Source organism: Caretta caretta, chromosome 17 (genome assembly GCF_965140235.1).
Source record: "Caretta caretta isolate rCarCar2 chromosome 17, rCarCar1.hap1, whole genome shotgun sequence".
NCBI classification, from domain to species: domain Eukaryota; kingdom Metazoa; phylum Chordata; order Testudines; family Cheloniidae; genus Caretta; species Caretta caretta.
In genome coordinates, this window is record NC_134222.1 from 23,032,322 (window position 1) to 23,055,272 (window position 22,951).

The 22,951-nt window shown below is 44.8% G+C and overlaps 2 protein-coding genes across 5 annotated transcripts in view; both read right to left on the reverse strand.

The window, feature by feature from the left end:
* Nucleotides 1-9,915, reverse strand: part of BAZ1B (bromodomain adjacent to zinc finger domain 1B) — an 82,515-nt gene extending 72,600 nt beyond the window's left edge. The window contains exons 1-2 of one of the 2 annotated variants that reach the window (XM_048823663.2): nucleotides 9,639-9,915; nucleotides 707-823 (exon numbers count right to left, since the gene is read on the reverse strand). In XM_048823663.2, the coding sequence (XP_048679620.2) occupies nucleotides 707-823; nucleotides 9,639-9,751 (230 nt within the window). In that variant the 5' untranslated portion in view covers nucleotides 9,752-9,915. The remainder of the gene's footprint in view (nucleotides 1-706; nucleotides 824-9,638) is intronic. The other variant, XM_048823662.2, reaches the window with a different exon arrangement.
* A 6,118-nt stretch (nucleotides 9,916-16,033) lies between these two features.
* LOC125623935 (uncharacterized protein C2orf72-like) overlaps nucleotides 16,034-22,951 on the reverse strand; it is a 30,390-nt gene continuing 23,472 nt past the window's right edge. For 2 of the 3 annotated variants that reach the window (XM_048824094.2, XM_048824093.2), the window contains exons 2-3: nucleotides 17,486-17,628; nucleotides 16,034-16,092 (exon numbers count right to left, since the gene is read on the reverse strand). In XM_048824094.2, the coding sequence (XP_048680051.1) occupies nucleotides 17,522-17,628 (107 nt within the window). In that variant the 3' untranslated portion in view covers nucleotides 16,034-16,092; nucleotides 17,486-17,521. The remainder of the gene's footprint in view (nucleotides 16,093-17,485; nucleotides 17,629-22,951) is intronic. The other variant, XM_048824095.2, reaches the window with a different exon arrangement.

Below are 22,951 nucleotides of genomic sequence, written 5' to 3' on the forward strand. Positions count from 1 at the left end.
AGTTCAATCAAGGACTTGCCTTTTGAAAGGTTCCTTCATCATGGCGAGTTTTATGTTGGATATAAACCAAAGGTCTGGCCACTCTGTGAGACTGACAAAAGGGAGTAGGCCAACTGGTAGGGAAACAGAGAGAGAGCTTGGCAGAACTACCCTTGCAATTTTGCTTTTTTGCAGTTTGTTTCAAGTGGAGCAGATCACCTATACCTTATTCCAAAATACCACTGAATTGAATGGCACCAGTTCACTGGTTGATACCTGCACAGATCTGGGGGGAAAAATAATTGCTGCAAAGTTAGCTGGTATGCACACCATCATTATGTGGAAATCAATAAAAGTCACAATACCTAGGTGCTTTTGTTTTTTCCCCTCCTTCAACAATGAGTGGAACAGGAGAAATTACAAAAAATTCCCTCTTTGTGTAGGTAGTTTTGAGATATACGCCAAATGTTGTACTCCAAGTTATTTTGTGAAAAGAACATCAAGAGGTAGAGTCCTGTACAAGTATCATTACAGATTAAGCTGCATTAGTGAGTATGTCAAATTTGGAGCCAAATTTCTTTCATCTTACAAAGTCCTAAGGAACTAGTCATAACCTTAAAAAAAACTCCTTGCTGTGTAACTAGCAGCCACCTATCATTCTAAAGGCAGCTCTCCTGCCCCCAAATTCTAAAGATGGATGCATACCAACTTCTGCTCTGTTACTTACAGCTCGGCAACTTCCTGCTCCTCCTCCCAAGCTTCTTTGTGCGTCAGCTGGCTGCTTCCTGTGCTTTTGCACGTCCATATTCGTTCGTTGTATCTCTCTAGCCGTGCTTCATATTCTCTGTAGGAGCATCAGCTCAGGAAAACAGGATTCAGGGAGCAGACAGCAAAACCAAAGTACTATGTAGCCCTTTCCATTTGACTAGGCTAGGAGACAATATTATGCTGCAGTTCTGCAGAGCCAAATCTTAGCTTCTGTATGTACACACTATTCTAAATTTTAAAGTTAAATTGGAGAGCTTGTGTTTGAAAAATAGTATAAAAAGCACCTGTACTAATGCGCAACAATGTGATTAAAAGAAAATTAATCTTGACGAGGTTCTAACTCCATCCTGTACTCGTAAATTCCAGAATTAAAGACAGTTTATTAGAGATTTTAAATTACTGCACGGCAAGTCTCCTTGAATTCCCAAAACAAGCAACTTGTTAAGTTAGTAGAATTGGTTCCTTTCCATTCAGCTGAATGTTAATATTAGCTTTTTCATATATCAACACCAGCCTCAAGCTGCCGTTTTTTTGGTCATTAAACACTGGGAATTAAGGGGGCAAAAAGTAGAGGAGAGGCAAGGAAAAGTGTCTTTACCTTGGAAACAGAGTTGCAATAGAACACCAAGCATGGAAGGTAAAGCACACTTACAATAACTATGTATCAATGCAGTGACAGAGGAATAAATCCAGTTTGGCTAACTGAGTAGTTTACAACCCTTCCTGTGAAGGATGTCTCACTCTTATGCTCCTGTGGAAGGCAGTGCTATTTAGTTTTGGAAATTACTTCTAGGATATTATGGTGCCTACAATTAGTGTCTCCCCGTTAAACTAAGCTTTGGGCTACTGATACTAGCATTACACTTTTCCACAGAGTCTGGTTAAGAAGGAAAGACATACAACTATTAATCTCAGTGTTTGTGGGTCCCCCTTCACTATTCCAGATGGAGAAAACTGAGCCACAAATGATATGATGCATGTGGCAAGTAGCTATTGTATTTGTATCCACAGCAACCAATGTCATGCAAGAGACTAAACTGGGAATAGCTCATCTTTAGAGAAGGTTGCCACTAGCCAAAGCATTAAAAATTCCCCTCCCCCAGAAGTGTGCTTTGATGATAAAATGGTGTTTAAAAAAAAAGCTTCTGGAATTCCCAATCTTTGCACCAATATTAAGTGTACAGAAGCGTTCACTGTGCCCTGTTTCCATTTTAAATACCTGTTTAGTATGCTAGATGGAATCACTAACTTTCAAATCCGATGAAGTGAGCTATAGCTCACGAAAGCTTATGCTCAAATAAATTGGTTAGTCTCTAAGGTGCCACAAGTACTCCTTTTCTTTTTTCAAATTCCAGAAATTGATCTTTGCCTTCACTTATAGGAAATATCCTTTACAAATTATTTTTTGCAGTGAACCCTGATAGAAGTTTTTTCTTGATACTGCATCAAGTACACAGGTTGGCTAAGATGTTATTTCAACCAGCTCTCTAGAGATGCTAGGCAGAGAGAGCTAATTGTGAAACTAAGATTGCTACTTGTATATACAGCCACTACCAACCATTTCAGCAATAAACTGAGAAACTGCAGCCACTGAACTAAATCCCTACCTACAACTTTCTAGCAAGAACAAAAAGTGCCTAAATCCATTTCTCTTGAGAAGCACGGACAATCTCAGCTCTCCATGTAGACAGAATCCCAAACATGCAAGCAGCAGTTGTCCCAACCGTCTTTTGGGAGTCATCCCCCACACCCCCACCAAATACAGACAATATTTGAACACCGAGTGTTCAGTTACACTAGCACACATAATTGCCAGAGGAAAGAGTGGGAGAGGGTGCCCTTATTTGTTAAATATTTAACATAATGTTTAACAAATGTTAACAGAACATACATCTTTGATGTCTAAAAGTGATTAAATGTTTCCAAATTGGTAGACTGCGTGCTGCATCTGTGGCTGGAGAAGACAGTTAAGGGTCTGCTTTGCTGCCACACAACATGCTGGGCCTTTGTTCTCTCTGTCCCTAAAGACAGACTCAGCTCTTTCTGTGGGCAGTCTGAAAGAGAGCAAGTAAATGCCTTGTCTTAGCTGGGACTAACAAATTTCTAACACTATTTCCCACACCTCCAGGTTTTCTGTACACATTTTGTCCTTGCGTTCATGGACAAAGCAGCATAATCCCAGTGTATAAAAATTCTATGCTTTTAGAGTATAATTTTAAAGCCAGCAGGTATAAAAACTCACTAGTCTACAATCCAGAGGGTGCCTCCCCATTCCAGTCCAGCTCTGTTGCCCAAATGCAACTCAACTCCAACTACAGCTGGTTAGCGCCCATCAACACTGACCTCTGGCCACATTCTTTAACTAGTATTCCAGCTTCATGTTCACAAAGGCTACCCTGCTTTTTGTGTCTCCCAGTTCTTACAAAACAGTGCCAGGAAGCATATAGTCTAGATAGCATTTTGTGATTCAGGGGCTGAACCCAGAAAAACAGGATGATGCTAGTACAGAGATTACGATATGGTAAACCATTCAGGTGTATAATTTCTATTTAGTTCTTTCCATTTAAATTGGAAAGAGATCCAATCTCTCTAATTCCAAGCCACCTGACAGGTCAGATTCAGGACTGTGTCACTGTGTTATAACCAACTAGTTTCTCCACCAACAGCACTGAGTTGGTAGTTGCAATTTCCATAGGCCTTGAGGATGTATTAATAAAAAAAAATTCCAGACATCAGCTACTGATCGACTTGCAAAAATAGCTATGGATAACATGCAATTTCAATTTAACAGATGAGTAGCACTTTGGCAATAGACAATATCTCACATTTAGGTAAAACACTAAAGAGCATTCAGGTGTTAAAAAGTGGAAGATTAAATTGTGCTAAAACAAAAACTTTTTAAAGAATGCTTAATCTAAAAAAAAAAACAAAAACCCAATTTAACGCCTACAAGACTGATTAAAGCAACTACGCAGTTTATTCATTGTTGGGAAGCCATTAATATCCCTACAAGTAGTATCAACCAGGCAACAGTTTGAGAATTCATCTATGAATTATTTCCATTTGCATTAACCACCGAGAAAGCAATCACTTACCATAAACATGGCTAATGTACTTACAACAAACTGATTCTTAGTCAGATGATGACACTGTCACATTTGTAGTAACTACAGTGTTTAATATTAAACATGCTTTTACTTTATGTCTTGGCTTTAAAAATAATTGCCACAAGGGTAACAAAGTTCCTATAACTAAGTCACTTCAGTATGATGCGATACTGTTTTGGTGCTGCCAATAATACTATTTTCCAACCATATTTTAACTTTCTGGACACCCACATGCAAAAATCTGAAAGTTTGTGCTTTGCCCATCTGCAAAGCATTTCCCTTTTGTGAAACCTCTCCCTCTACCATTTTCTGTGCTACTCCAAAGTAGGAGATCTTGAACTCTTTCAGACCCAGCGCATTGCCTTAGAACACTTACTAAACAAAAGGAGACAAATAAGTGAGAGCAGCAAGCTCTATTTTGGGAAAAGCAACACTGCTTTCAAACAAATTATACTGTTTACGGGCAGGCCACTTTTGATTTCAGCATTCCCTCCCTCACTCTCAGCTCAATTAAGTGGAGTCTCAAACTGTGCATTTTGCACAGTGCATACCAGTTGCAGTCTTCCAAACCACAATCAGTGTAAATGAAATACATCTCTAAAGAAGTCACAAGCTAGCAACACTACACACTGGAAAAGAGACACTTGAGCCACACAGAAGACAAAGTTTGTCTTTTTGACAGGATATCAGATTCCTGAATTAGGAAAACACATATCGCAGACTGCTCCCATTCCCATGTGTATCCTGCATAAAGCCAAGTCAGATGTAAAGTAAATGTTACCTGATTCTGGGTAGACTCATTAGCCAACCTGTGCAGAAGAGTATTTCTGGCTTTGCCAAGTGATTCATCCCACCTCTCTCTCCAGAGCCACACAATTAACAAGGCTCATTCCAAGTCACAGACCAGAAGCTTAAGGTTTCATCTAGCATGCAGTAGACTCTGCAGGGTGTTTTTCCTTTAAAAAGGCTTTAAGGGGATTTGGTGGAGGGCAGCCATGCACAGCTGCAAATAAGCACTAAGCCCAAATAAGTATTCAAGCTCCACTGACCAGCCCATCCCTCCACCCACTCTGCTCTCTAGACACTTCCTGTGTCCCTGCCCAGATGGAAGTTGAGCTCACCACTGTCTGCCACCCTTCATACTTTCCCGTAGAGAGCCTTAATTTCCGTATTTTAGTAAGTATGACCTACAGTTAACCCGTAGACAAAATCCAAAGAATTTCACTTTCCATCATCAGAGAGGTAGCAATGTTAGTCTGTATCCACAAAAACAACAAGGAGTCCGGCGGCACCTTAAAGACTAACAGATTTATTTGAGCATAAGCTTTTGTGGGTAAAAAAAACAACACTTCTTACATGAAGAAGTGGGTTTTTACCCACAAAAGCTTATGCCCAAATAAATCTGTTAGTCTTTAAGGTGCCACCAGATTCCACTTTCCATCATGTTGATGGATTCAGTATAAGAACCTACACAACAGAGGAAAGTGTTGAAGGCTGTCTTAGCTAGGGAAAACAGTGTGTTCTTAACTGACACCTTTGTTCTTAACTAAGGCCTTGTCTACACTGCCACTTTACAGGGCTGCAACTTTCTCGCTCAGGGGTGTGAAAAAACACCCCCCCCGAGCACTGTAAGTGTCAGCGCTGTAAAGCAGCAATATAGTCCTTGCTCCCAGACCTGGAAGCTACTTCCCCTCGTGGAGGTGCCGCGACTACACAGTCACATTAAAGTGCTGCCGCGGCAACGCTTTAAGGTTGCTAGTGAAGACATGCCCTTACACACCTTTTTTCCTTGGGAAGATAAGGCCTAAATGTCTTAGAGTCTGATTGCCTTGAAAGCAGCTTTAGTAGACTCTTCACCCTGCCACTCCCCTCACCTCTCGACACTAAACAATTCCTCTTTTTCCTTGGCAATTACACCCTTCAACCATTTGCAGACATATACCTCACACCCCCTTACTAGTTAATCAACACATACATATCAAGGTGGATAAAAATATGATTTAAAATGATTTTATTTAAATCAGATTTTTTAATTTAAATTTAATACAGGTTTATTTTTAAAATTTAACCTATTTAAAATTAAATTTGAAATTATGACAACTAGTGTTGGGATGTAAATGTGTTCTAATCTATTAAAATAATTTAAATTAAACAAACAATAAGAAGTGTAAGTTTGACTTTCATTAAGTTGTTGGAAGCAAACCACTGAACTGGTGAAGGCCACTGGCTAAGCACTGTAACCAAAGTTTGTTGAAGTGCTAAACCAGCTTTTGACAGCAGTAGCTGGTTCTGCAGGAGCAGAGAATATATTTGTCACTGCTAGTTCAATTAAATGATTAGTTCTTAAAAACCAACAGTAAACTGAAAATATACACTTCCAAACCATGAATGAAAACTAGGCGTAAGAGAGTGAGATCTACTAGTTCTAAAATCTGAAGGGCATGCTGACAAAAAACAGTAAGTTTAATTCACTAACTGCAGATAATACTTTCTTTGCTTAATAAATCAGTTAGTTTCAAATGCAAAACATGTTTTCAGAAATTTTTTTCTTATGTATTCCAGCACATTTAAGGTAGTTTTATTTAAAAAAATGTAAAAAGGCTTTTAAATGTTGGGGGTGGTTTTTTTGTTTTTCAGCATTTTTAATTGCTTTGGAATTCCCAACCAAATAAGAGTTTGATATAAACCACAAGTAAAAAATTAATCTAGTAAAATACATAATTTTTACATTTTTTTTAGAAAATGGTGAATAAAGAATCTGAATAAATGTACCTTATGTTATAGAACTGCTTAAATAAATGTGTATCAATTTAGTATATCCTCCTTGCAAAAAGGCCCAAATTTAATGTAAATGCTATATTTAGTTGCAAATTAACATGTTTTAATAGTTACCAACTAATAAAAAGCAACTTTTCTTTAGGAAAATAAATAAGTACAAATGTATAACAATTAAAATCAAATGGTTTAACTCAAGGTTTACTGCTTACTGATTTAAAACATGATTAAAACCAATGATTAAAGTCAATCCACCCTGCTATATATTGAAACTGTAATCTTCATTGAAGCCTCCAAGCCCCATTCTTGTTGCTCTTCTAAGCTCCTTTCAATGTCATATCCCACCACACCTAAGATGTCAGTCACATGAACTGTAGGTTTATTCAGACTTAAATGATTTAAAATGAACATTCACATTGAGTTAAGGCACCCCAACACCATTTCATTGTATTGAATGCATTAGTAATACCTGTCTGAATCTCAGACGTACACTTCCTTCTCAAAGGCTACATAATCCTTCCTATGGGCATTACCTGGCTGCACTTCATAGTGAAATAACAGAACATTTTCTAACGTAAGAGCCTTTACAAGTTGTGGAGACCCTTTGTCTCACACGCTGCCAAGATCTCTCACACATTATAGACATTTATACTTTTCCTCCACAATCTAAGTTCTCCTTGTGATTTCCATCCCACTTGTTGTACAGAGGCGAGATCAGCCTCCAGGGGCAGTAGTCTGCAGAGTTACAGCTCATTTAAAAAAAAAAAAAACACCCCACCACACACACACCTATCTATGTAGACATTAAGTCCTCTGCACAGAATTACTGGTGCATCTCCTATGATTGTTGTTTGATTTGCCTAACACCCACTTCTCCCTCTTCATCCCTCCAAGAAGTGATGAACACTGATTATTATGCTATAATACCATGAATTTATTACCTACCTTTCATATGGAGAATAAGAATATATATACACAGAAAAGAATCCACTGCAGGCAAGCAACTTCTGTTGTCTATTTCTTAAATTTTTCCCATAAGACTTATGTTTTCCACACCACCACGTATGCAAGAAATACACTTGCTAAATAAATCAATCCTTTAAATCCCTTCCCAATTCTGCTCCAATGACTACAGTAAACTGAGGCCTATTGACAACTACTACATAGATGGCCAGTTGGGCCTTCTGATATTTATCTCATTAATATTCATACTAAGACATTCAAACATTTATACCTGCATACAGTCCCAGCTTATGTGTTCTTGTTGTCCGCCTCATTCTCTTGTTACGCAAACTATTTTGCCACATCTTAAGTTGGAGTATAAATTTGTCAAGCAGGAACCACTAACTTTCTACTCTGGCTCTGATCCTACAAACACTTCGGCCAGGTCTACATCACGCAGGGCTGTGAAAATCTACACCCCTGAGCAACGTAGTTATATCAATCTGACTCTCGGTGTAGACAATGCTAGGTCAGTGGGAGATCATCTTCCATTGACATAATTACTGCTTCTCACAGACATGCATTAACTATGCTGATGGGAGCTCTCCCCTCAATGTATCTTCACTTAAGTGCTGCTGCAGTGTTTTAAGTGTAGACCTGCACTTATATGCAAAGGAGGGCCAATAATAACAAAGAAGAATTAAAATGGGTTAAATCTAATAGTTATTAGAGTAAAAAGAGTTATAGTCACAAGCTCCTACAATGCAGGCTACAAAACAAACAAAATATGCAATGTTCTAGGGCCTAAGCTGCAGCAAGACTAGTTTTCCTAACATATTTACCATTTCAAGTGTTTAAGCACTAAGCATGTATGTCAGAGATTCTTAAAATATTATCCTGTCAAATTAACCCTTACACTTGGGTTTCAGAGGAACAGCCGTGTTAGTCTGTATTCGCAAAAAGAAAAGGAGGCCTTGTGGCACCTTAGAGACTAACCAATTTATTTGAGCATGAGCTTTCGTGAGCTACAGCTCACTTCATCAGATGTATACCGTGGAAACTGCAGCAGACTTGGGTTCTTTCTCCCCTCCCCCCATTCCCTTTATTTTACAAAATTAAAAATCGTAACACACACACTGAATTTTACAAGAATATCCTGAGACGCAAGCAACTTTTCCTCAGACCATCTGCATTTACTAGCAGGCTAACGATATAAACTTAAGAATTCAGTTACTTGATCAGTTTTTGGAGCTTGAAGCCCTATTTCTTGCCCGGTACCACAAACCATTCAATAATCCAGTAAACAGAGAATTATAAAGCAACTTTGGTGGAACTCTGAAGACGTGACAAACTAACAGAAACGTTTGGGATTTCTCAACAGCAGCGTAAGCTAGGAGTTAAACCCTCCTGCAAAGCATCTGCCACACACATCACACAGCATCGGGTAACAGAAACGGACTATAAACAAAACGGAAACTGACTAGTCGACTTTCGGTGCGAGGCTGGACTGGCGGGCGAAGCACCGCCCAGGGCAGAAGCTGGACCGCAATCACCGGAGACGCAGCCAATTCCGGCCGGCAGGTCCAGGCAGGACCCCACCTCCCGAGCCCCCAACCACCTGCTGATGTTTCGCGACCGGCCGCTGTGCGAGACGCCGGGGCTCCGCGGGGACTGACAGCGCCGGGGCTCGGAGCGCTGTCAACAGCACGGCGGGCCCGGGGGGCTCCGACACTCCCGCATCGGGAACTCCCGCGGGCACCGGTCAGCAGGAGCGAGCGCCGCCCCCTGCCCCCGGAGGGGCGCCGAGCCACGGGGGGCAGCGGCCGGCGCTCGGGGCACTTTCGACCCGCCTGCGCCGCTTTGCCGCCCGCCCCAGCCCAGCCGGGAGCCCCTCGCAGCCGCGGGACAGCGCCAGCAGCCCCACACTAGCCGGGCAGCGGCCGCTCAGTCACCCCCCTGCCGGCACCGGGGCCAGCAGCCGTACGGAGCCGGCACGGCCCCTGCCCACTCGGAACCGCCTCTCCCGCACCGGCCCCCTCCCTCAGGCCTCACAGGCTGGGCGGATACTCGCGGGTGCGGAAGGCCTCCTGCGTGTGAGGGACGATGAACCTCTCGCCTGCCTCCCCTGGCGGCAGCGGCTTGACCAGCGGGAAGGGCTTGCGGCCCAGCAGTGGCGCCATGACGGGAAGGGGAGTTGCCCCGGCGGCTCCCCGCAGCGACCCCGGCAGCGGTGCGACCCGGGCGGAAGGATTGAAAAATGGCGGGAGATTCCCCTCCCCCCTCCCGAGCGAGAGGCCGGCAGAAGTGCTGCGCGCGCACCCTAACCTGCTATTACCGCCAGGCCAGCCCTTCCCGCGTACGGCACAGCCCGATTGGTCGCAGTCTGGGCCGTGCACATTCTAGTGGCCATGTGGCGCGCCTGTCTACTCCACCAGCCCCGCCCACTTAGTGGACAATTTAGGCTGCAGAGCGCGTAGGGTGAAAGGTCACGTTATGTAAACGGAGGGAAGCAAGTCTCCATTTTGTGGCCCCGTTACTAGCCCCGCCTCCTTCCCTCGCCGGCCAATGGGAGCGCATCCCCCTCATATCCATCCGGGTACCACGCAGAGGCCGCGCGCCCGGCTTTGTCTCCACAATTGGAGCCCGCCCCTTCCCCCCCTTAAAGGGGTAGCGCTGGCCCCTCCCTGAGGGGGTACCCACTGCCCTGCCTCCCTGTGCCCCCCCACCCAGCCATCGTGCCCCCGCAGCACGCCTTGCCCGCCCCGGGCCCTGGGGTGATACTGCCAGGCTCCTGCTGTTTTTCTCCAAGCCCCAGCGCCTGGAGTCAGGTGGTTCCATGAGACTCTCCTCTCACTTAAAAAAGAGGAAGTTTCTAACCCTTGTGCTTGCAGCCAGAAGCCTGAGAAGGTGACCCCGCACTGTACAGAAGCCAAAGGCAAATTAAAAAAAAAAGACACAAAACAAAAAAGCAACTTGTGTTTATCTGTTTTTAAAGTCATGATTTTTAAACCAATCTCTTGGTGCCGGACTCATGACTGTAGAACTCGCTGGTGTACCAACATTGTATTAAAAAAATCTATTCCAATGTAGGAAAAACAGCCAAACAATAGGCAGATCTCTTCGCCATTGACAAACTGCATTCCCCACAAGCAGCAGGGGCTTCATCTGGGCTTCTTCCCCCCCATCCACCTCTCTTCCATGATCTTGTCATTTTTCCTGTGCCCTTTGTTGTGATCCTAGGCTCCTTTTGTTTGGAAATCTGATTTGGCTTGAAAATTGCCACATTTAGGCTATGTCTACACTACAGATCTTACAGCAGCACAGTTGCGTCCCTGTAACCATCCCCCACGTAGCCACTCTGTGCCATGGTAGCTGTGTCGGTGGGAAAGCGTCTCCCACCAACATACCACTGTCCACACCGCTGCATTTGTCACTGAAACCTACGTCACTCTGGGGGGCGCTTTTTTCACATTCCTGATGGACAAAAGTGCTCGTGTAAACATAACCTTACTCTGAAGGCAAAGGAAAATGTTTCTGCACGTTTTGAAAACAATTAGTCACATAAACCATTCCATTGTTTTAAATATCACTGAATTAATGCTCGTCTCCTTCTAGCTCAGAAATGGGTTGTTTTTTGGCACTTTAAATTGTATGTATTGTTAAATCACCTTTTGAACTTGTTCAGCTGCTAAATTTGATTAAAATAGGTTGTAATTAACCAAAGTTATTAATGATTTTTGTTGTGGATAATTTTCAGCTCAATCTTGCTTTTGCTGGTATCAGCTGAGGCTTTTTTTTGCCATTGGTTTATGTGATTGCAAGATTGGGCACTGTATATTTGTTGCCCTTTATTGGCTGGTTTCAGATTAGATTGAACGTAAGGATATTTCTATAGGCGACAGGTAAAGAGATCTTCCTTTAGCTCAACTGAAATTGGAAAAGATTAAGAAAAGGGCAACAAAAATTATTAGAGGTACAGAACAGCTTCCGTATGAGGAGAGATTAATAAAACTGGGCCTTTTTAGTTTGGAAAAGAGACATCTAAGGGGGGATATGATAGAGGTCTATAAAATCATGACTCGTGTGGAGAAAGTAAATAAGGAAATGTTATTTACTCCTCATAACACTAGAACTAGGGGGTCACTAAATGAAATTAATAGGCAACAGATTTAAAACAAACAAAGAAGTATTTCTTCACACACAGCACAGTTAACCTGTGGAACTCTTTGACAGAAGATGTTGTGAAGGTCAAGACTATAACAGGGTTCAAAAAAGAACTAGATAAATTCATGGAGGATAGGTCCATCAATGGCTATTAGCCAGGATTGGCAGGGATGGTGTCCCTAGGCCTAGCCTCTGTTTGCCAGAAGCTGGGAATGGGCAACAGGGGATGGATCATTCCCTCTGGGGCACCTGGCATTGGCCACGGTCAGAAGACAGGATACTGGGTTAGATGGACCTTTGGTCTGACTCAGTATGGCTGTTCTTATGTTCTTAAGTGGTGGATGCCTGGGTGTTTTGGAGCTAGAACAGGGTTCAAACTCTGCAGTTGTGTGTTACTATTCACATTACAACCCCCATCCCTTTATCAGACCAATTTTGACCTACCCTGGCAACCCTAAAAAGAAAACCCTCACCATGTGGAAGCAGGAGGAGTTAAGTCTCTGACACTCAAAAAATTTCTGAAAAATTCTGATAAAAGTGTTATTAATTAGTCGTTACAGTAAAGTCTAAAGGCCCAATGAGATTGGGGCCCCACTGTGCTGTGCATTATACAGACCAACAGTCTGAAAGTCCCTGCCCTGAAGAGTTTACAACTAAAATGTGCAACAGTATTTTTGGATGAAATTTTCCATAGTGCCCAAGTGACTTAGGAGCACAAATCCTAAAGAAAGTCAATGAGACGTGCTTCTAAATCATGTAGTATCAAAGTATCAAAATATTTGTCTCCCTCACTCTGCCCAATAAAATCATAGTGTGCCATTACATCTAAAACACAGGCAGATTCTGAATATGGTTCAAGACAAAGGCAATTTTTAAAGGCAAGAAGAATAAACATGTTTAAGAAATTGCTATTATTTGAATACTAAATATGAGTCTCTATCAGTGGAACTGATGTGCAGGGGACACATGTGGTGAGATAATATTTTTTGTTAATCTGCAAAAATCAGCCAGGGTTACTTCTCAAAAGTGAAATTAAATGCTAAAATGTGGCAAAATGACTCTTCTTCCTCCATGCCCTGCCAGCACAGCCCTAGTCTCAAAGGAATGGGCATTTATCAGTTGGGAAATAAGAAAACCAACATTTTAATGACCTGCTGAAAGCGACATAGGAGATTTGAGGTACAGCTTGTGACAGCCCTGACCTTTAAGGTGGTCGACCCCCATCTTACCCACTAGCCCACAGAATTTTAGGCAGGCCATTTCAAACCTCTGTCGTCAGGCCAGCAGGAAAACATGAACAACAACCTTGAGCTCTACCACTGAAGAAAACCACTATGGGGTAGACCCTGAAGCCCTACGTGCTCTGAGTAGCACCTCACTCCAGACGAGACTCATTCACACCAAAAGGATTTCATATAGTGTAAGACACTAAGGCTGAGAAAGGGATCAAATTCTGGCCCAATGTAATTGCAAAGTCTTCTTACTGATCATACTTTTTAAGTCTGGGTAACAAATCCTACACTGCCTATGTAAGCACACACAATTTTCTTATATTTTGTAAAGTAAATGAAGAAAGCTTTTAAAGGGTTAAATTAATGGGTTGTGTCAACAAATTATTGAATTAAAGAGGTGGGTGGTGCCCACTAAACTAATTTTGGTTCCTGCAGAGCCCTGCCACATTCAAAACACAGCTGACAAGCTACACAAACGTAGCTAAGTGAGCCATGCACACACCCTACAGCCGGCCTTCACCACTCCGAACACAAATCATTAGTTTTAGCAGATTAAGCATCAGACCAAGACTACAACTTGGCTCTCCTGGTTCCACAGCTAATGTCTAACTCCCTAGGCCACATTACTGTTAGGCTACTGAACCTGTGTTTTAATGTTTTACATTTATATTGCTTTATTACATGTAGTTCCCAAATCATCTTAAAAGGGTGGAGAGGATGTATTAGCTGAAATTGACCATTGACCTAAGTGCACAGATTTGAAACAATGATAGGCAGTGTGGTGTACTGGATACAACATGGGTCTCCTAACAAGTTATTCAGCTTTCTGTAGGAATATTGGGTGAAAGTCTCTGGCCTGTGCTATGTTTGATGATCAGAATGTTCCTTTCTAGCCTTAAATCTGTAGCAGGATTCTGTCCCCAGCCTTATCCAAAACTTCTTATGTAACCTTTTCCAAGGAATTTATATTTTCCTAGAATATCAGGGTTGGAAGGGACCTCAGGAGGTCATCTAATCCAACCCCCTGCTCAAAGCAGGACCAATCTCCAATTTTTGCCCCAGATCCCTAAATGGCCCCCTCAAGGATTGAACTCACAACCCTGAGTTTACCAGGCCAATGCTCAAACCACTGAGTTATCTATCCCCTCCCCCCAAAAAAGTTACGCCAGTTACCCCAGCTGGACCGCAGTATGTATTACCCATAGGTGAAGGGGGCACTTTGGCCAGAAAGGCAGGAAGAGTTGCCCTAGGGTGCAGTCCTGGCCCCACCTTAGTCAAGGGAAAAATCTCTATTGATCTCAAAAGGGCCAGTATTTTCCCATTGATGTTTCCTCTCGCTTTTGAGGAGTAACCTGGGCTAGTTCAGAGGTTGACAGTGAAAATTCTCGATCACCAAGTTTTTTCTCCTTGGTTTCACTCACAGACACTAATGTCTAGTTTTCAAATAATGGCAATTTTGTAAACATTTACTATTCCTAACGTTGAAAACTGCCTCTTGCTTCAGCCCCTGTCAAGATCTACTTATGTTTCACACTCGCGGTACATTGTCCCTCTCTTGGCCCAGCATGATTACACAGACACAACAGACACCTCCACACATTACAAAAAGGAGGCACTTCCAATTACGTTAATCTCAAGAAGCCCTTACTCAGTTTACTCAAAAACTTTAGAAAATATTCTATTGTCACTGACATTCCACCCTACAAATGTGAAAACAAGATGGTTTGTCTTTTTAACCCCCTTCTTTCTTGTCTAACAAAGGGGATCAAAGTCAGCTTTCTAATGCATTGTAACCTTACCTATGAAGAGGCTGTATCAGAGGTGGGCAAACTACGGCCCAAGGATCGTATCCAGCCCTCCAGACGTTTTAATCCAGCCCTCAAGTTCCTGCCGGGGAGAGGGGTCCAGGGCTTGCCCCGCTCAGCTCCCAGAAGCAGCGGCATGTCCCTTCTCCAGCTCCTACACGTAGGGGCAGCCAGAGGGCTCCACATGGGACACGCAGACAATGGGAGCTGCAGGGGTGGCGTCTGTGGACAGGGCAGCGTACAGAACTGCCTGGGTGTGCCTCCACGTAGGAGCCGGAGAAGGAACATGCCACTGCTTCTGGGAGCTGCTTGAGGTAAGCGCCGCCCGGAGCCTGCACCCCTCATCCCCTCCTGCACCCTAACCCCCTGCCCCAGCCCTGATCCCCCCTGCCCTCTGAACCCCTCCGTCCCAGCCCGGAGCAACTTCCTGCACCCCCAACCCCTCATCCCCAGCCCCACCCCAGAGCCCACACCCCCAGCCAGAGCCCTCACCCCCACCCCCAATTTCGTGAGCATTCATGGCCTACCATACATACCCAGATGTGGCCCAAAAAAGAGTTTGCCCACCCCTGGGCTATATCTTCACAGTTACAAACCACACAGGGTGCAGAAGATGGATCCAGAACCCTGATCTTGAAGCTCTAAACTCAGTCCAAACTTGAAGTAAAAGAAAGCCATGCTTAGCTCTCAGATATAGAAGGAACCTTATATCCTTTCTAAACTGTAACCCACCAACGGAGATCAACTTACTCACATACACACCTATAGTACCTGGTCCTGTTCCCACGGCAGTCAATAACCAAAAACAAACAAACAAACAAAACCCCAATGCATCACATACTTAGGAATGGGAACAGAACTGGGTCCCAGCAAAAAACATTAATAAAGTTTGCTTAATTACATCTATTTTCTCCCAACAGAGCCAAGGCATGTGTTTTCCAGGAAATTTAACTCTATGAAAATTTGAAGGATAACAAACAAGTCTTTTTGTGAGCTAGAGGGATCCAACGAAAATGTTAGACATGCCTAGTTTCACATGGGGTATTTTTTTAAATGATCTGTATCTCAAAAACTGTTTTATTCATTTTCTTCAAACTTTGCAGAAATATTTTCCTTTGTCTTCAGAGCAAATCTGGTAACTTTCATACCAAATCAATTTTCAAAGCCAAAATTCTTGGTGGATTAACATAGGACTTTATAATAGAAGCTCATTGCAACAACCTTAATTTTGAAGTTCTGTATGAACACAAACACAAAACAGTAACAGGTGCTGATGTTTTTTATTTTGGATGACAGGTGAGATCCAGGTAGACAGAGGATCTGGAAAAAAATGAAAATACATACGTCAGGTTAGGAAATAGCAGCAGTGTATTCTAAGTAACATGCATATAATGAAAAGGAGTATTTGTGGCACCTTAGAGACTAACAAATTTATTTGAGCATAAGCTTTTGTGAGCTACAGCTCACTTCATTGGATGGGACAGGGGCTGTCATTTACTAGGTTTACACAGCGCGACAAGGTCCTGACCTGGTTGGCCTCTAGATGCTATAGCAATATAGGGTCCCTATATGCCTTGAGCCAGCTGCGAATCAGTGTAACATGGACATGCTCCACCCTGGGCACCACCCCACACCAGGGCAGGGTGGGGAGTATTTGGTGTCTGCGTTAACTATGCTATGCTGGGGAAATCCTGAGGGCCAGATTCAGCTTCTCTGTGCCAACTGGGTGGTGCAAAAGGGCTTGAACCGGGGCAGAAAAATCGGGCCCAAGGTACTTAGAACAGGAAGAAGGGACATCCTCTCTCGGACTGAAACAGAGTTTTACTCAGAGCGCCTCCTGAAGGGCTGGGAGATCCACAGATAAAAGGCCCTGGCCAGAGACCATATAAACTATTATCGCCACGAACAGGCCCTGAGTTGGGGCAGTGTCCCTGTGACATTAGCGTATTGCAGTGTAAGAGCCCCTGCCTTATAAGCATCAGAGGGGTAGCCGTGTTAGTCTGGATCTATAAAAGCGGCAAAGAGTCCTGTGGCACCTGATAGGATAAGGACGTTATTTCAATCAGGGAGGATGAGGCCTTCTTCTAGCAGTTGAGGTGTGAACACCAAGCGAGGAGAAACTGGTGTTCACCTCCCTTGGTGTTCACACTTCAACTGCTAGGAGAGGGCCTCATCCTCCCTGACTGAACTAACCTAGTTATCCCTAGCCTGATTCTTGCTTGCATATTTATACCTGCCCCAGCACCTCCCGCCTGCCGGAAGCCCTGCTGATCAGCTCCTCCTCCTCCCTTCCAGTGCCTCCCACGCACCGCGATCAGCTGTTCCAGGGTGTGCAGGAGGCTCTGGGGGAGAGGGAGCAGGAAGAGGCGGGGTGGGGGAGCCAGTGGTGGGAAGAGCCAAGGCGGAGGTGGGGGCTTGTGGGAAGGGGTAGAGAAGGGGCGGGGCACAGAGCAGCGTGAGGTCAAACACCCCCTGCAACCAAAAAGTCGGTGCCTATGAGTGATGTTACAAATGTAATTAGTTACGGATGCCAAAATCTAATGAACTGCTAAGCATATTTTACTTAGAATACAGTGTGAGTCACTTAACCAGCTTCCATCTGGCGTACAGACTATGTTAGATAAATGGGTTTACTAATGGGACGTCGCTGCGGACAGATTCATTTGCTAATGGCTAAATGTAACTTGGCAGAGCAGAGTCAAAGGACACCCACCTGTGGGCAGGGAGCAGGCCCGATGGGACCCCAGTCTCAGGTGCGAGTATTCATGTACTGGCTTCCAATAATACCAGCGCACGCCACACAGAGCGCCCCCAGGACTTTGAAGAGGGTGGCTCGTGAAACCCAAACAGCATCTTCTGGCAAAGAAAATGTTATGAAAAATTGTAAAAAGGTTACATATTTAGGAGCCTAAGTTCCAGTTTTAGGTGCTACGGCAATGCACAAAACCCCTGCTCAGCTGCCACCTAATCCCATAGGTGTCTAAAATCACTCAGTACCTACATTTCTGCTGTACAAGTTCCCTAGGCACCTAAATTCCTGCCTCTGGGGATGAACACTGCTGCCTCCCTCTGGGGGTTAAGGTGCCTATCTCCCGCCTGATTCCCCACAGCAACCCCCGACCTGACAGAAGACAGGCGTAGGAGCACCTAACTCACCTGTGGGGCCCAATCTGGCAGGCATGCTCAGAGACCACTTACTGGATCATGTCCCACTCAAAAGCTGGCCAGAGGAAGAGGCTTCAACAAGAGAGATTCAGGGAGCCCCACATCAGAATATCCCAAAGCCCAGTAGTTAGCACATCTCCTGAGAGGTGGGAGACACTTGTTCAAATCTTTTCTCTGCATCAAGCATGGGGGGAACAGAACCCAGGTCTCCCACATCCCAGGTGAGTGCTCTTACCACTGGGCTAAAAGTGATAAGGGTAGCACTCCCACTGCTTCCTCCTTTTCTGGCCATTGTGTGTGGAGTCAGGCAGGTGACTAATTAATTCTCACATGAAACAACTTGCATCCTTGAGTCGCTGGACTCCAGAGAGGGGTTCCCAGTGGTGGATCACAAGCAGAGATAGGTAGTTCCCTACAGCCTGGATGCTAGGTGCTCCCTGAGAGGGCTTAGAACACACCCTCTCCTCAGTATCTTCCACTAGCTAGCTTATGCAGGTCCCTGCACAGTGTGCTGGCTTTTGGGGATCCCAGTCTTAGATGTCTAACCCTCCCCACCCATTGTATAGGGAGCCTAGGTGCCTAATTCAGACTCTGGGAATCTCTATGTATTCCTGTGATTTTCTAGGTTCTTAAGTCCTTTGTGGAGCCAGGCCCTAGAGCAGGGATTCTCAAACTGGGGGTTGGGACCCTTGAGGGAGTCGCGAGGTTATTACATGGGGGGTCGCGAGCGTCAGCCTCCACCCCAAACTCCACTTTGCATCCAGCATTTATAAAGATGTTAAATATATTAAAAAGTGTTTTTAATTTATAAGGGGAGTTGCACTCAAAGGCTTGCTATGTGAAAAGGGTCATTAGTACAAAAGTTTGAGAACTACTGCCCTAGAGCTTTATAGTTTAAAACAAACTCCACAAGTAAAGAATAAAACACTCAGTAAAGAGCCAGGACTCCCGCTATGAAGCTCCACCAAAAATCCAGGCAGCCAAATTCGGCACCAGTTTCACTTTCCAGGTTTCCTTAGGAGACAGCCCCACAAAGACCACGTTACAGCAGCCTGGTGCAGATGCAAGCAGCAAGTTCCCTTCATCCAAAAGAAATGGTCACCCTCATCTTGCCAGGCGTAGTTGGAAGAAACACTCTTAGCACAGGTTTCAGAGGGGTAGCTGTATTAGTCTGTATCAGCAAAAACAACGAGGAGTCCTTGTGGCACCTTAGAGACTAACAAATGTATCGGGGAATAAGCTTTCGTGGGCTAGTACCCACTTCATCAGATGCATGGAGTGGAAAATACAGGAGCAGGTATAAATACATGAAAAGATGTGAATTGCCTTACCAAGTGTGAGGTAAGGCAATTCACATCTTTTCATGTATTTATGCCTGCTCCTGTATTTTTCACTCCATGCATCTGATGAAGTGGGTTCTAGCCCACAAAAGCTTATGCCCAAATAAATTTGTTAGTCTCTAAGGTGCCACAGGGACTACTCTTAGCACAACTACTCCCTAGGAGTCCACTAGCAGCCAAAGCTCTAACACAGCTTCTAAGCTATGACCCCACTTCACAAATGACAGACACACTCCCTCAATCAGCAGGGCTGACATAAGACTCTCCACTTCCTCTTACTGCTTCCCCAACCCTTCAATAGAGCCTCAGTCCTACACAGAGGGAACCTCCGTGGACCACTATATTCCTCTGGCCCAATGGAGCTCTCTACAATAAGGGTAAAGCTTGCCTGAGCAGGAGATGGAGCTTTCTCAGGGGCTGGTCTGAGGCTGTGGAATTAACTTTTCCAGGAACTAAGGATCATCCCAGCCGTCCCCACCTTCTGCTCACAGTACAAGGAAAATGTCTTTGACTTTGCCTTCTCTAACGTCAACGTCTAGCCACACGGGTATATATTTAGTAATACAAAAACTCCAAACTAAAACCCACTACTGCACACCCTTCTCCCTGTCAGGGGATGACAGAATGGACATGTGATAGATGTAGGTCATGTGGTTTAATGTGCAACTGGAAGGAGCTCAGATACTACTGTGATAAGTGACTAGCCCTCGTCCCAAACCCCAACCTCCTGCACACATGGGGCCTTTTGTTCTACGGTTTATCACTGGGATTCAAAGTTACATTCAATTTATCAACTAGTCAGCGCATCTTGCTCTGAACACTTATGGTGTCAAACACAAGGACAGCAGAATGCTTCCCACTCTACGAGGCTTGGCATTATTAGTTATTTGTACTGTGATAACACCTAGGGGCTAGAATTAAAGACCAAGGTCCCACTGGGCTGGTAGGTGCCAAACCCAGAACGGAATGACAGACCTGCCCCAAGGAGTGAACCCTTTATAAACCCATGTGAACACAAAGATGACACTGTACAACACCAGGCAGTTCGCTCATGTCAGGCAGCCACAAAATGTTAAAGCCAGCAACGTTTCCGTGGCTCAGGGCTCATGGGACAGCTCATCCTCCTTGCTGCAGTCAGGCAGGTTATGAAGAGAGCAGCCTTCGTTGGTATTATCAGTTCCGCCCTTCCTGCCTCCAGTCATTTTCCTTTCTGCCTCTGCAGCTGGAGGTGCCTGCCTGTACTGCAGTGAACATTGTCCTGTGAGCATTAGGCTCCTAGCACCTAAATCATTGTGGGACTTGGGCTCCTAAGTCACATGGATACTTCTGAAAATGTTACCACAGATTAACGACAGGAGTTGTTCTCAAAAACTTTTCAGGTCTAGCCCCTGACCTTCCCTCCTCCATCTGCTAATCTCCCTGAAAGCACAAGCAACCCAGAGACAGATTCCTCATTCGTTTCCTTCCTCAGGCCTATCAGTCTGACAGAAACATCCCTGTCTCCCACATTTTCCACTTCTGAACCAGCTTCTCCCAATTCTAAGCAGGGCACTCAGAGGACCAAGAGTTTCCTTTTTCAGCAAACGTGGGCAGCCACGACACAGGGCAAATGGGTTACTCAATTGTCTCACGGACTCTGGCGCCTCCTCCTCCTCCCAAACTAATATTTTCTTCCCTTTCTTCCAGTGTTGAGCAGCAGCTTTCTCAGCTGCAGTAAAGGCCATAGGCCATGTGCCAGGGCAGCGGCTGCATACAGGAACATGTTCAAGAGAATTCTCAGGGGCCATGTAGCCATGAGGATGTATTCAGCACTAGACCTAAAATGCCAACTTCTTTAGCTAATACAGTGTATCGGACATGTGCTGATGCAGAGCTCAGAATCTGGTTTCATGTCCAGCAGTGAGCAGTCTGGGTGACCTTTCAGCCTGGACAGATTTAAAGGAGGTCTGTTCACATATCCATGACATCCTACGATTCTCCCTACAGCTCCATCCTTTTTTACCCAATCTGGTTATGGCTCTCCAGCCTTCGGAAGGCGATGGTGATGGTGGCAATGGCTGTTTCCCTGCCGCTGTTCCTATTAGAAACTTGACGCTCTCCCAACCATCCAGAAATGGAGCTGTACCCTCCTCCAGGCATCCAAATGCATAAGGCAGAAAGAACATGCTGAAGAGTTATCTCCTGATGGCTTAATATCACTAAGGACTCATCTTCTGGAATGGGGATTCCTATACACAACCTACAGCTCAAGCAATGTGATTGTCTGTGGACAGCCTCTCTGGCACTAAGGGCTGTTAGAAGCCATCAAGCCAAAGGTCCCCTCAAATTCAAGGTCAACACGTCCTGGTAAGACTGGACAATCCAGCCGTAGTGCTGGATCTCAACTGGCGCAAACCTCAAAGAAGCCACAAAATCCTTTGTGTGGGTAGAATGCACTTTGTGGGCTGAAGGAACCTTTTTCATCCCACAATCCAAAGGCAGGCTAGTTAAGCAGGTCACTGGGGAGGAGTCACTCAGCCTCCAAATTAAAGCCTCGTACTTTGCCCGCGTGGGCTCCAACCAGCCCGCTGCCCTCCTCACAAATTCAAAGTCAATGTGTAAAATCTGCAACTGTTACCCTGAACCCACCAGGCCTGGGCACACAAGTCCAAGGGAACTTTCCCCATGTGTCTTCAATGCTCCTCCAATACCTCACTGCAGACAAGTTCTAAAAAAGGCAGGGCAGAGCGAAGGAGGTCCTGCAGGCCGGAAGCGGTCTCAGAAGGTCCTGCTACAAAGCAGCTCCAGTTTGCGCTGGCATGTCCAATCAGGTTGCTTGTGTTTCCAGGCCTTCTGAGCGCAACCCAGACCCCAAGAAAGCTCAGTCAGTCAGTCAGCCCACCCCGCAAACTGCTCCTCAGGCAGGGTTATCACCACACCCTTGGTCTCCTGGAGAGCAGGCACCATGATGCCTATTACAGTGGGGATTCTTTACATCATGGCTCAGGGAGAGGAAAATAAGGCTAGGGGGCTCTTCGGTTCCTGCCTTCTTCAATCTGGATGTGATAAATGCTTATCCCCAGGTTCTTTCAGGGTGCAAGTGGCCACGTTAGGGTCTCTCAGGGATCTGTAAATGGGATCACCCAGGAGTTCCTCCCCAGTCTCTCGGTCTTTTCTCAGGCCTGTGACAGGATCTCCTGTTTCTCCCTGGAAACTTAACATGGTGCTTCACTAGCTTTCAGCTCACTCCATCTGAAATCCTGCTAACAGCTGTCCCACCTTTACCCTGCAGTTTGGAAGGTGGCCTTCTTGGAGTCCTTTACATTCCTGAGCCTGAAGGAAGAGTCTGCTGCCCTTGTATCTCTTTTCCTACCGAATTTTCTATCCAGTCTAAGTAGCATGTAGTCTTGGGGCATTTTCCCAAGGCCATTTCCAGTTTCCACAAGAATCAAGCCAGTTTCCTCCCCAGCATTTTTGTCCTTGACTCAAACTGAGGACATGCTGTCACTCCCTTGGCATGAGCAGAGCTTTCAAAGTGTACTTAACTCAAACCGCCCTCTCGAGGAACATCAAACACGATGCAGTTCTGCGGTGATCTGGAAGCCTACTTTCGCCATCTCCAACTCAAAGAATACTTTCAAGATAACACTGAACAGCACACTGATACACAGATACCGTCCCACAAACAGCACAAG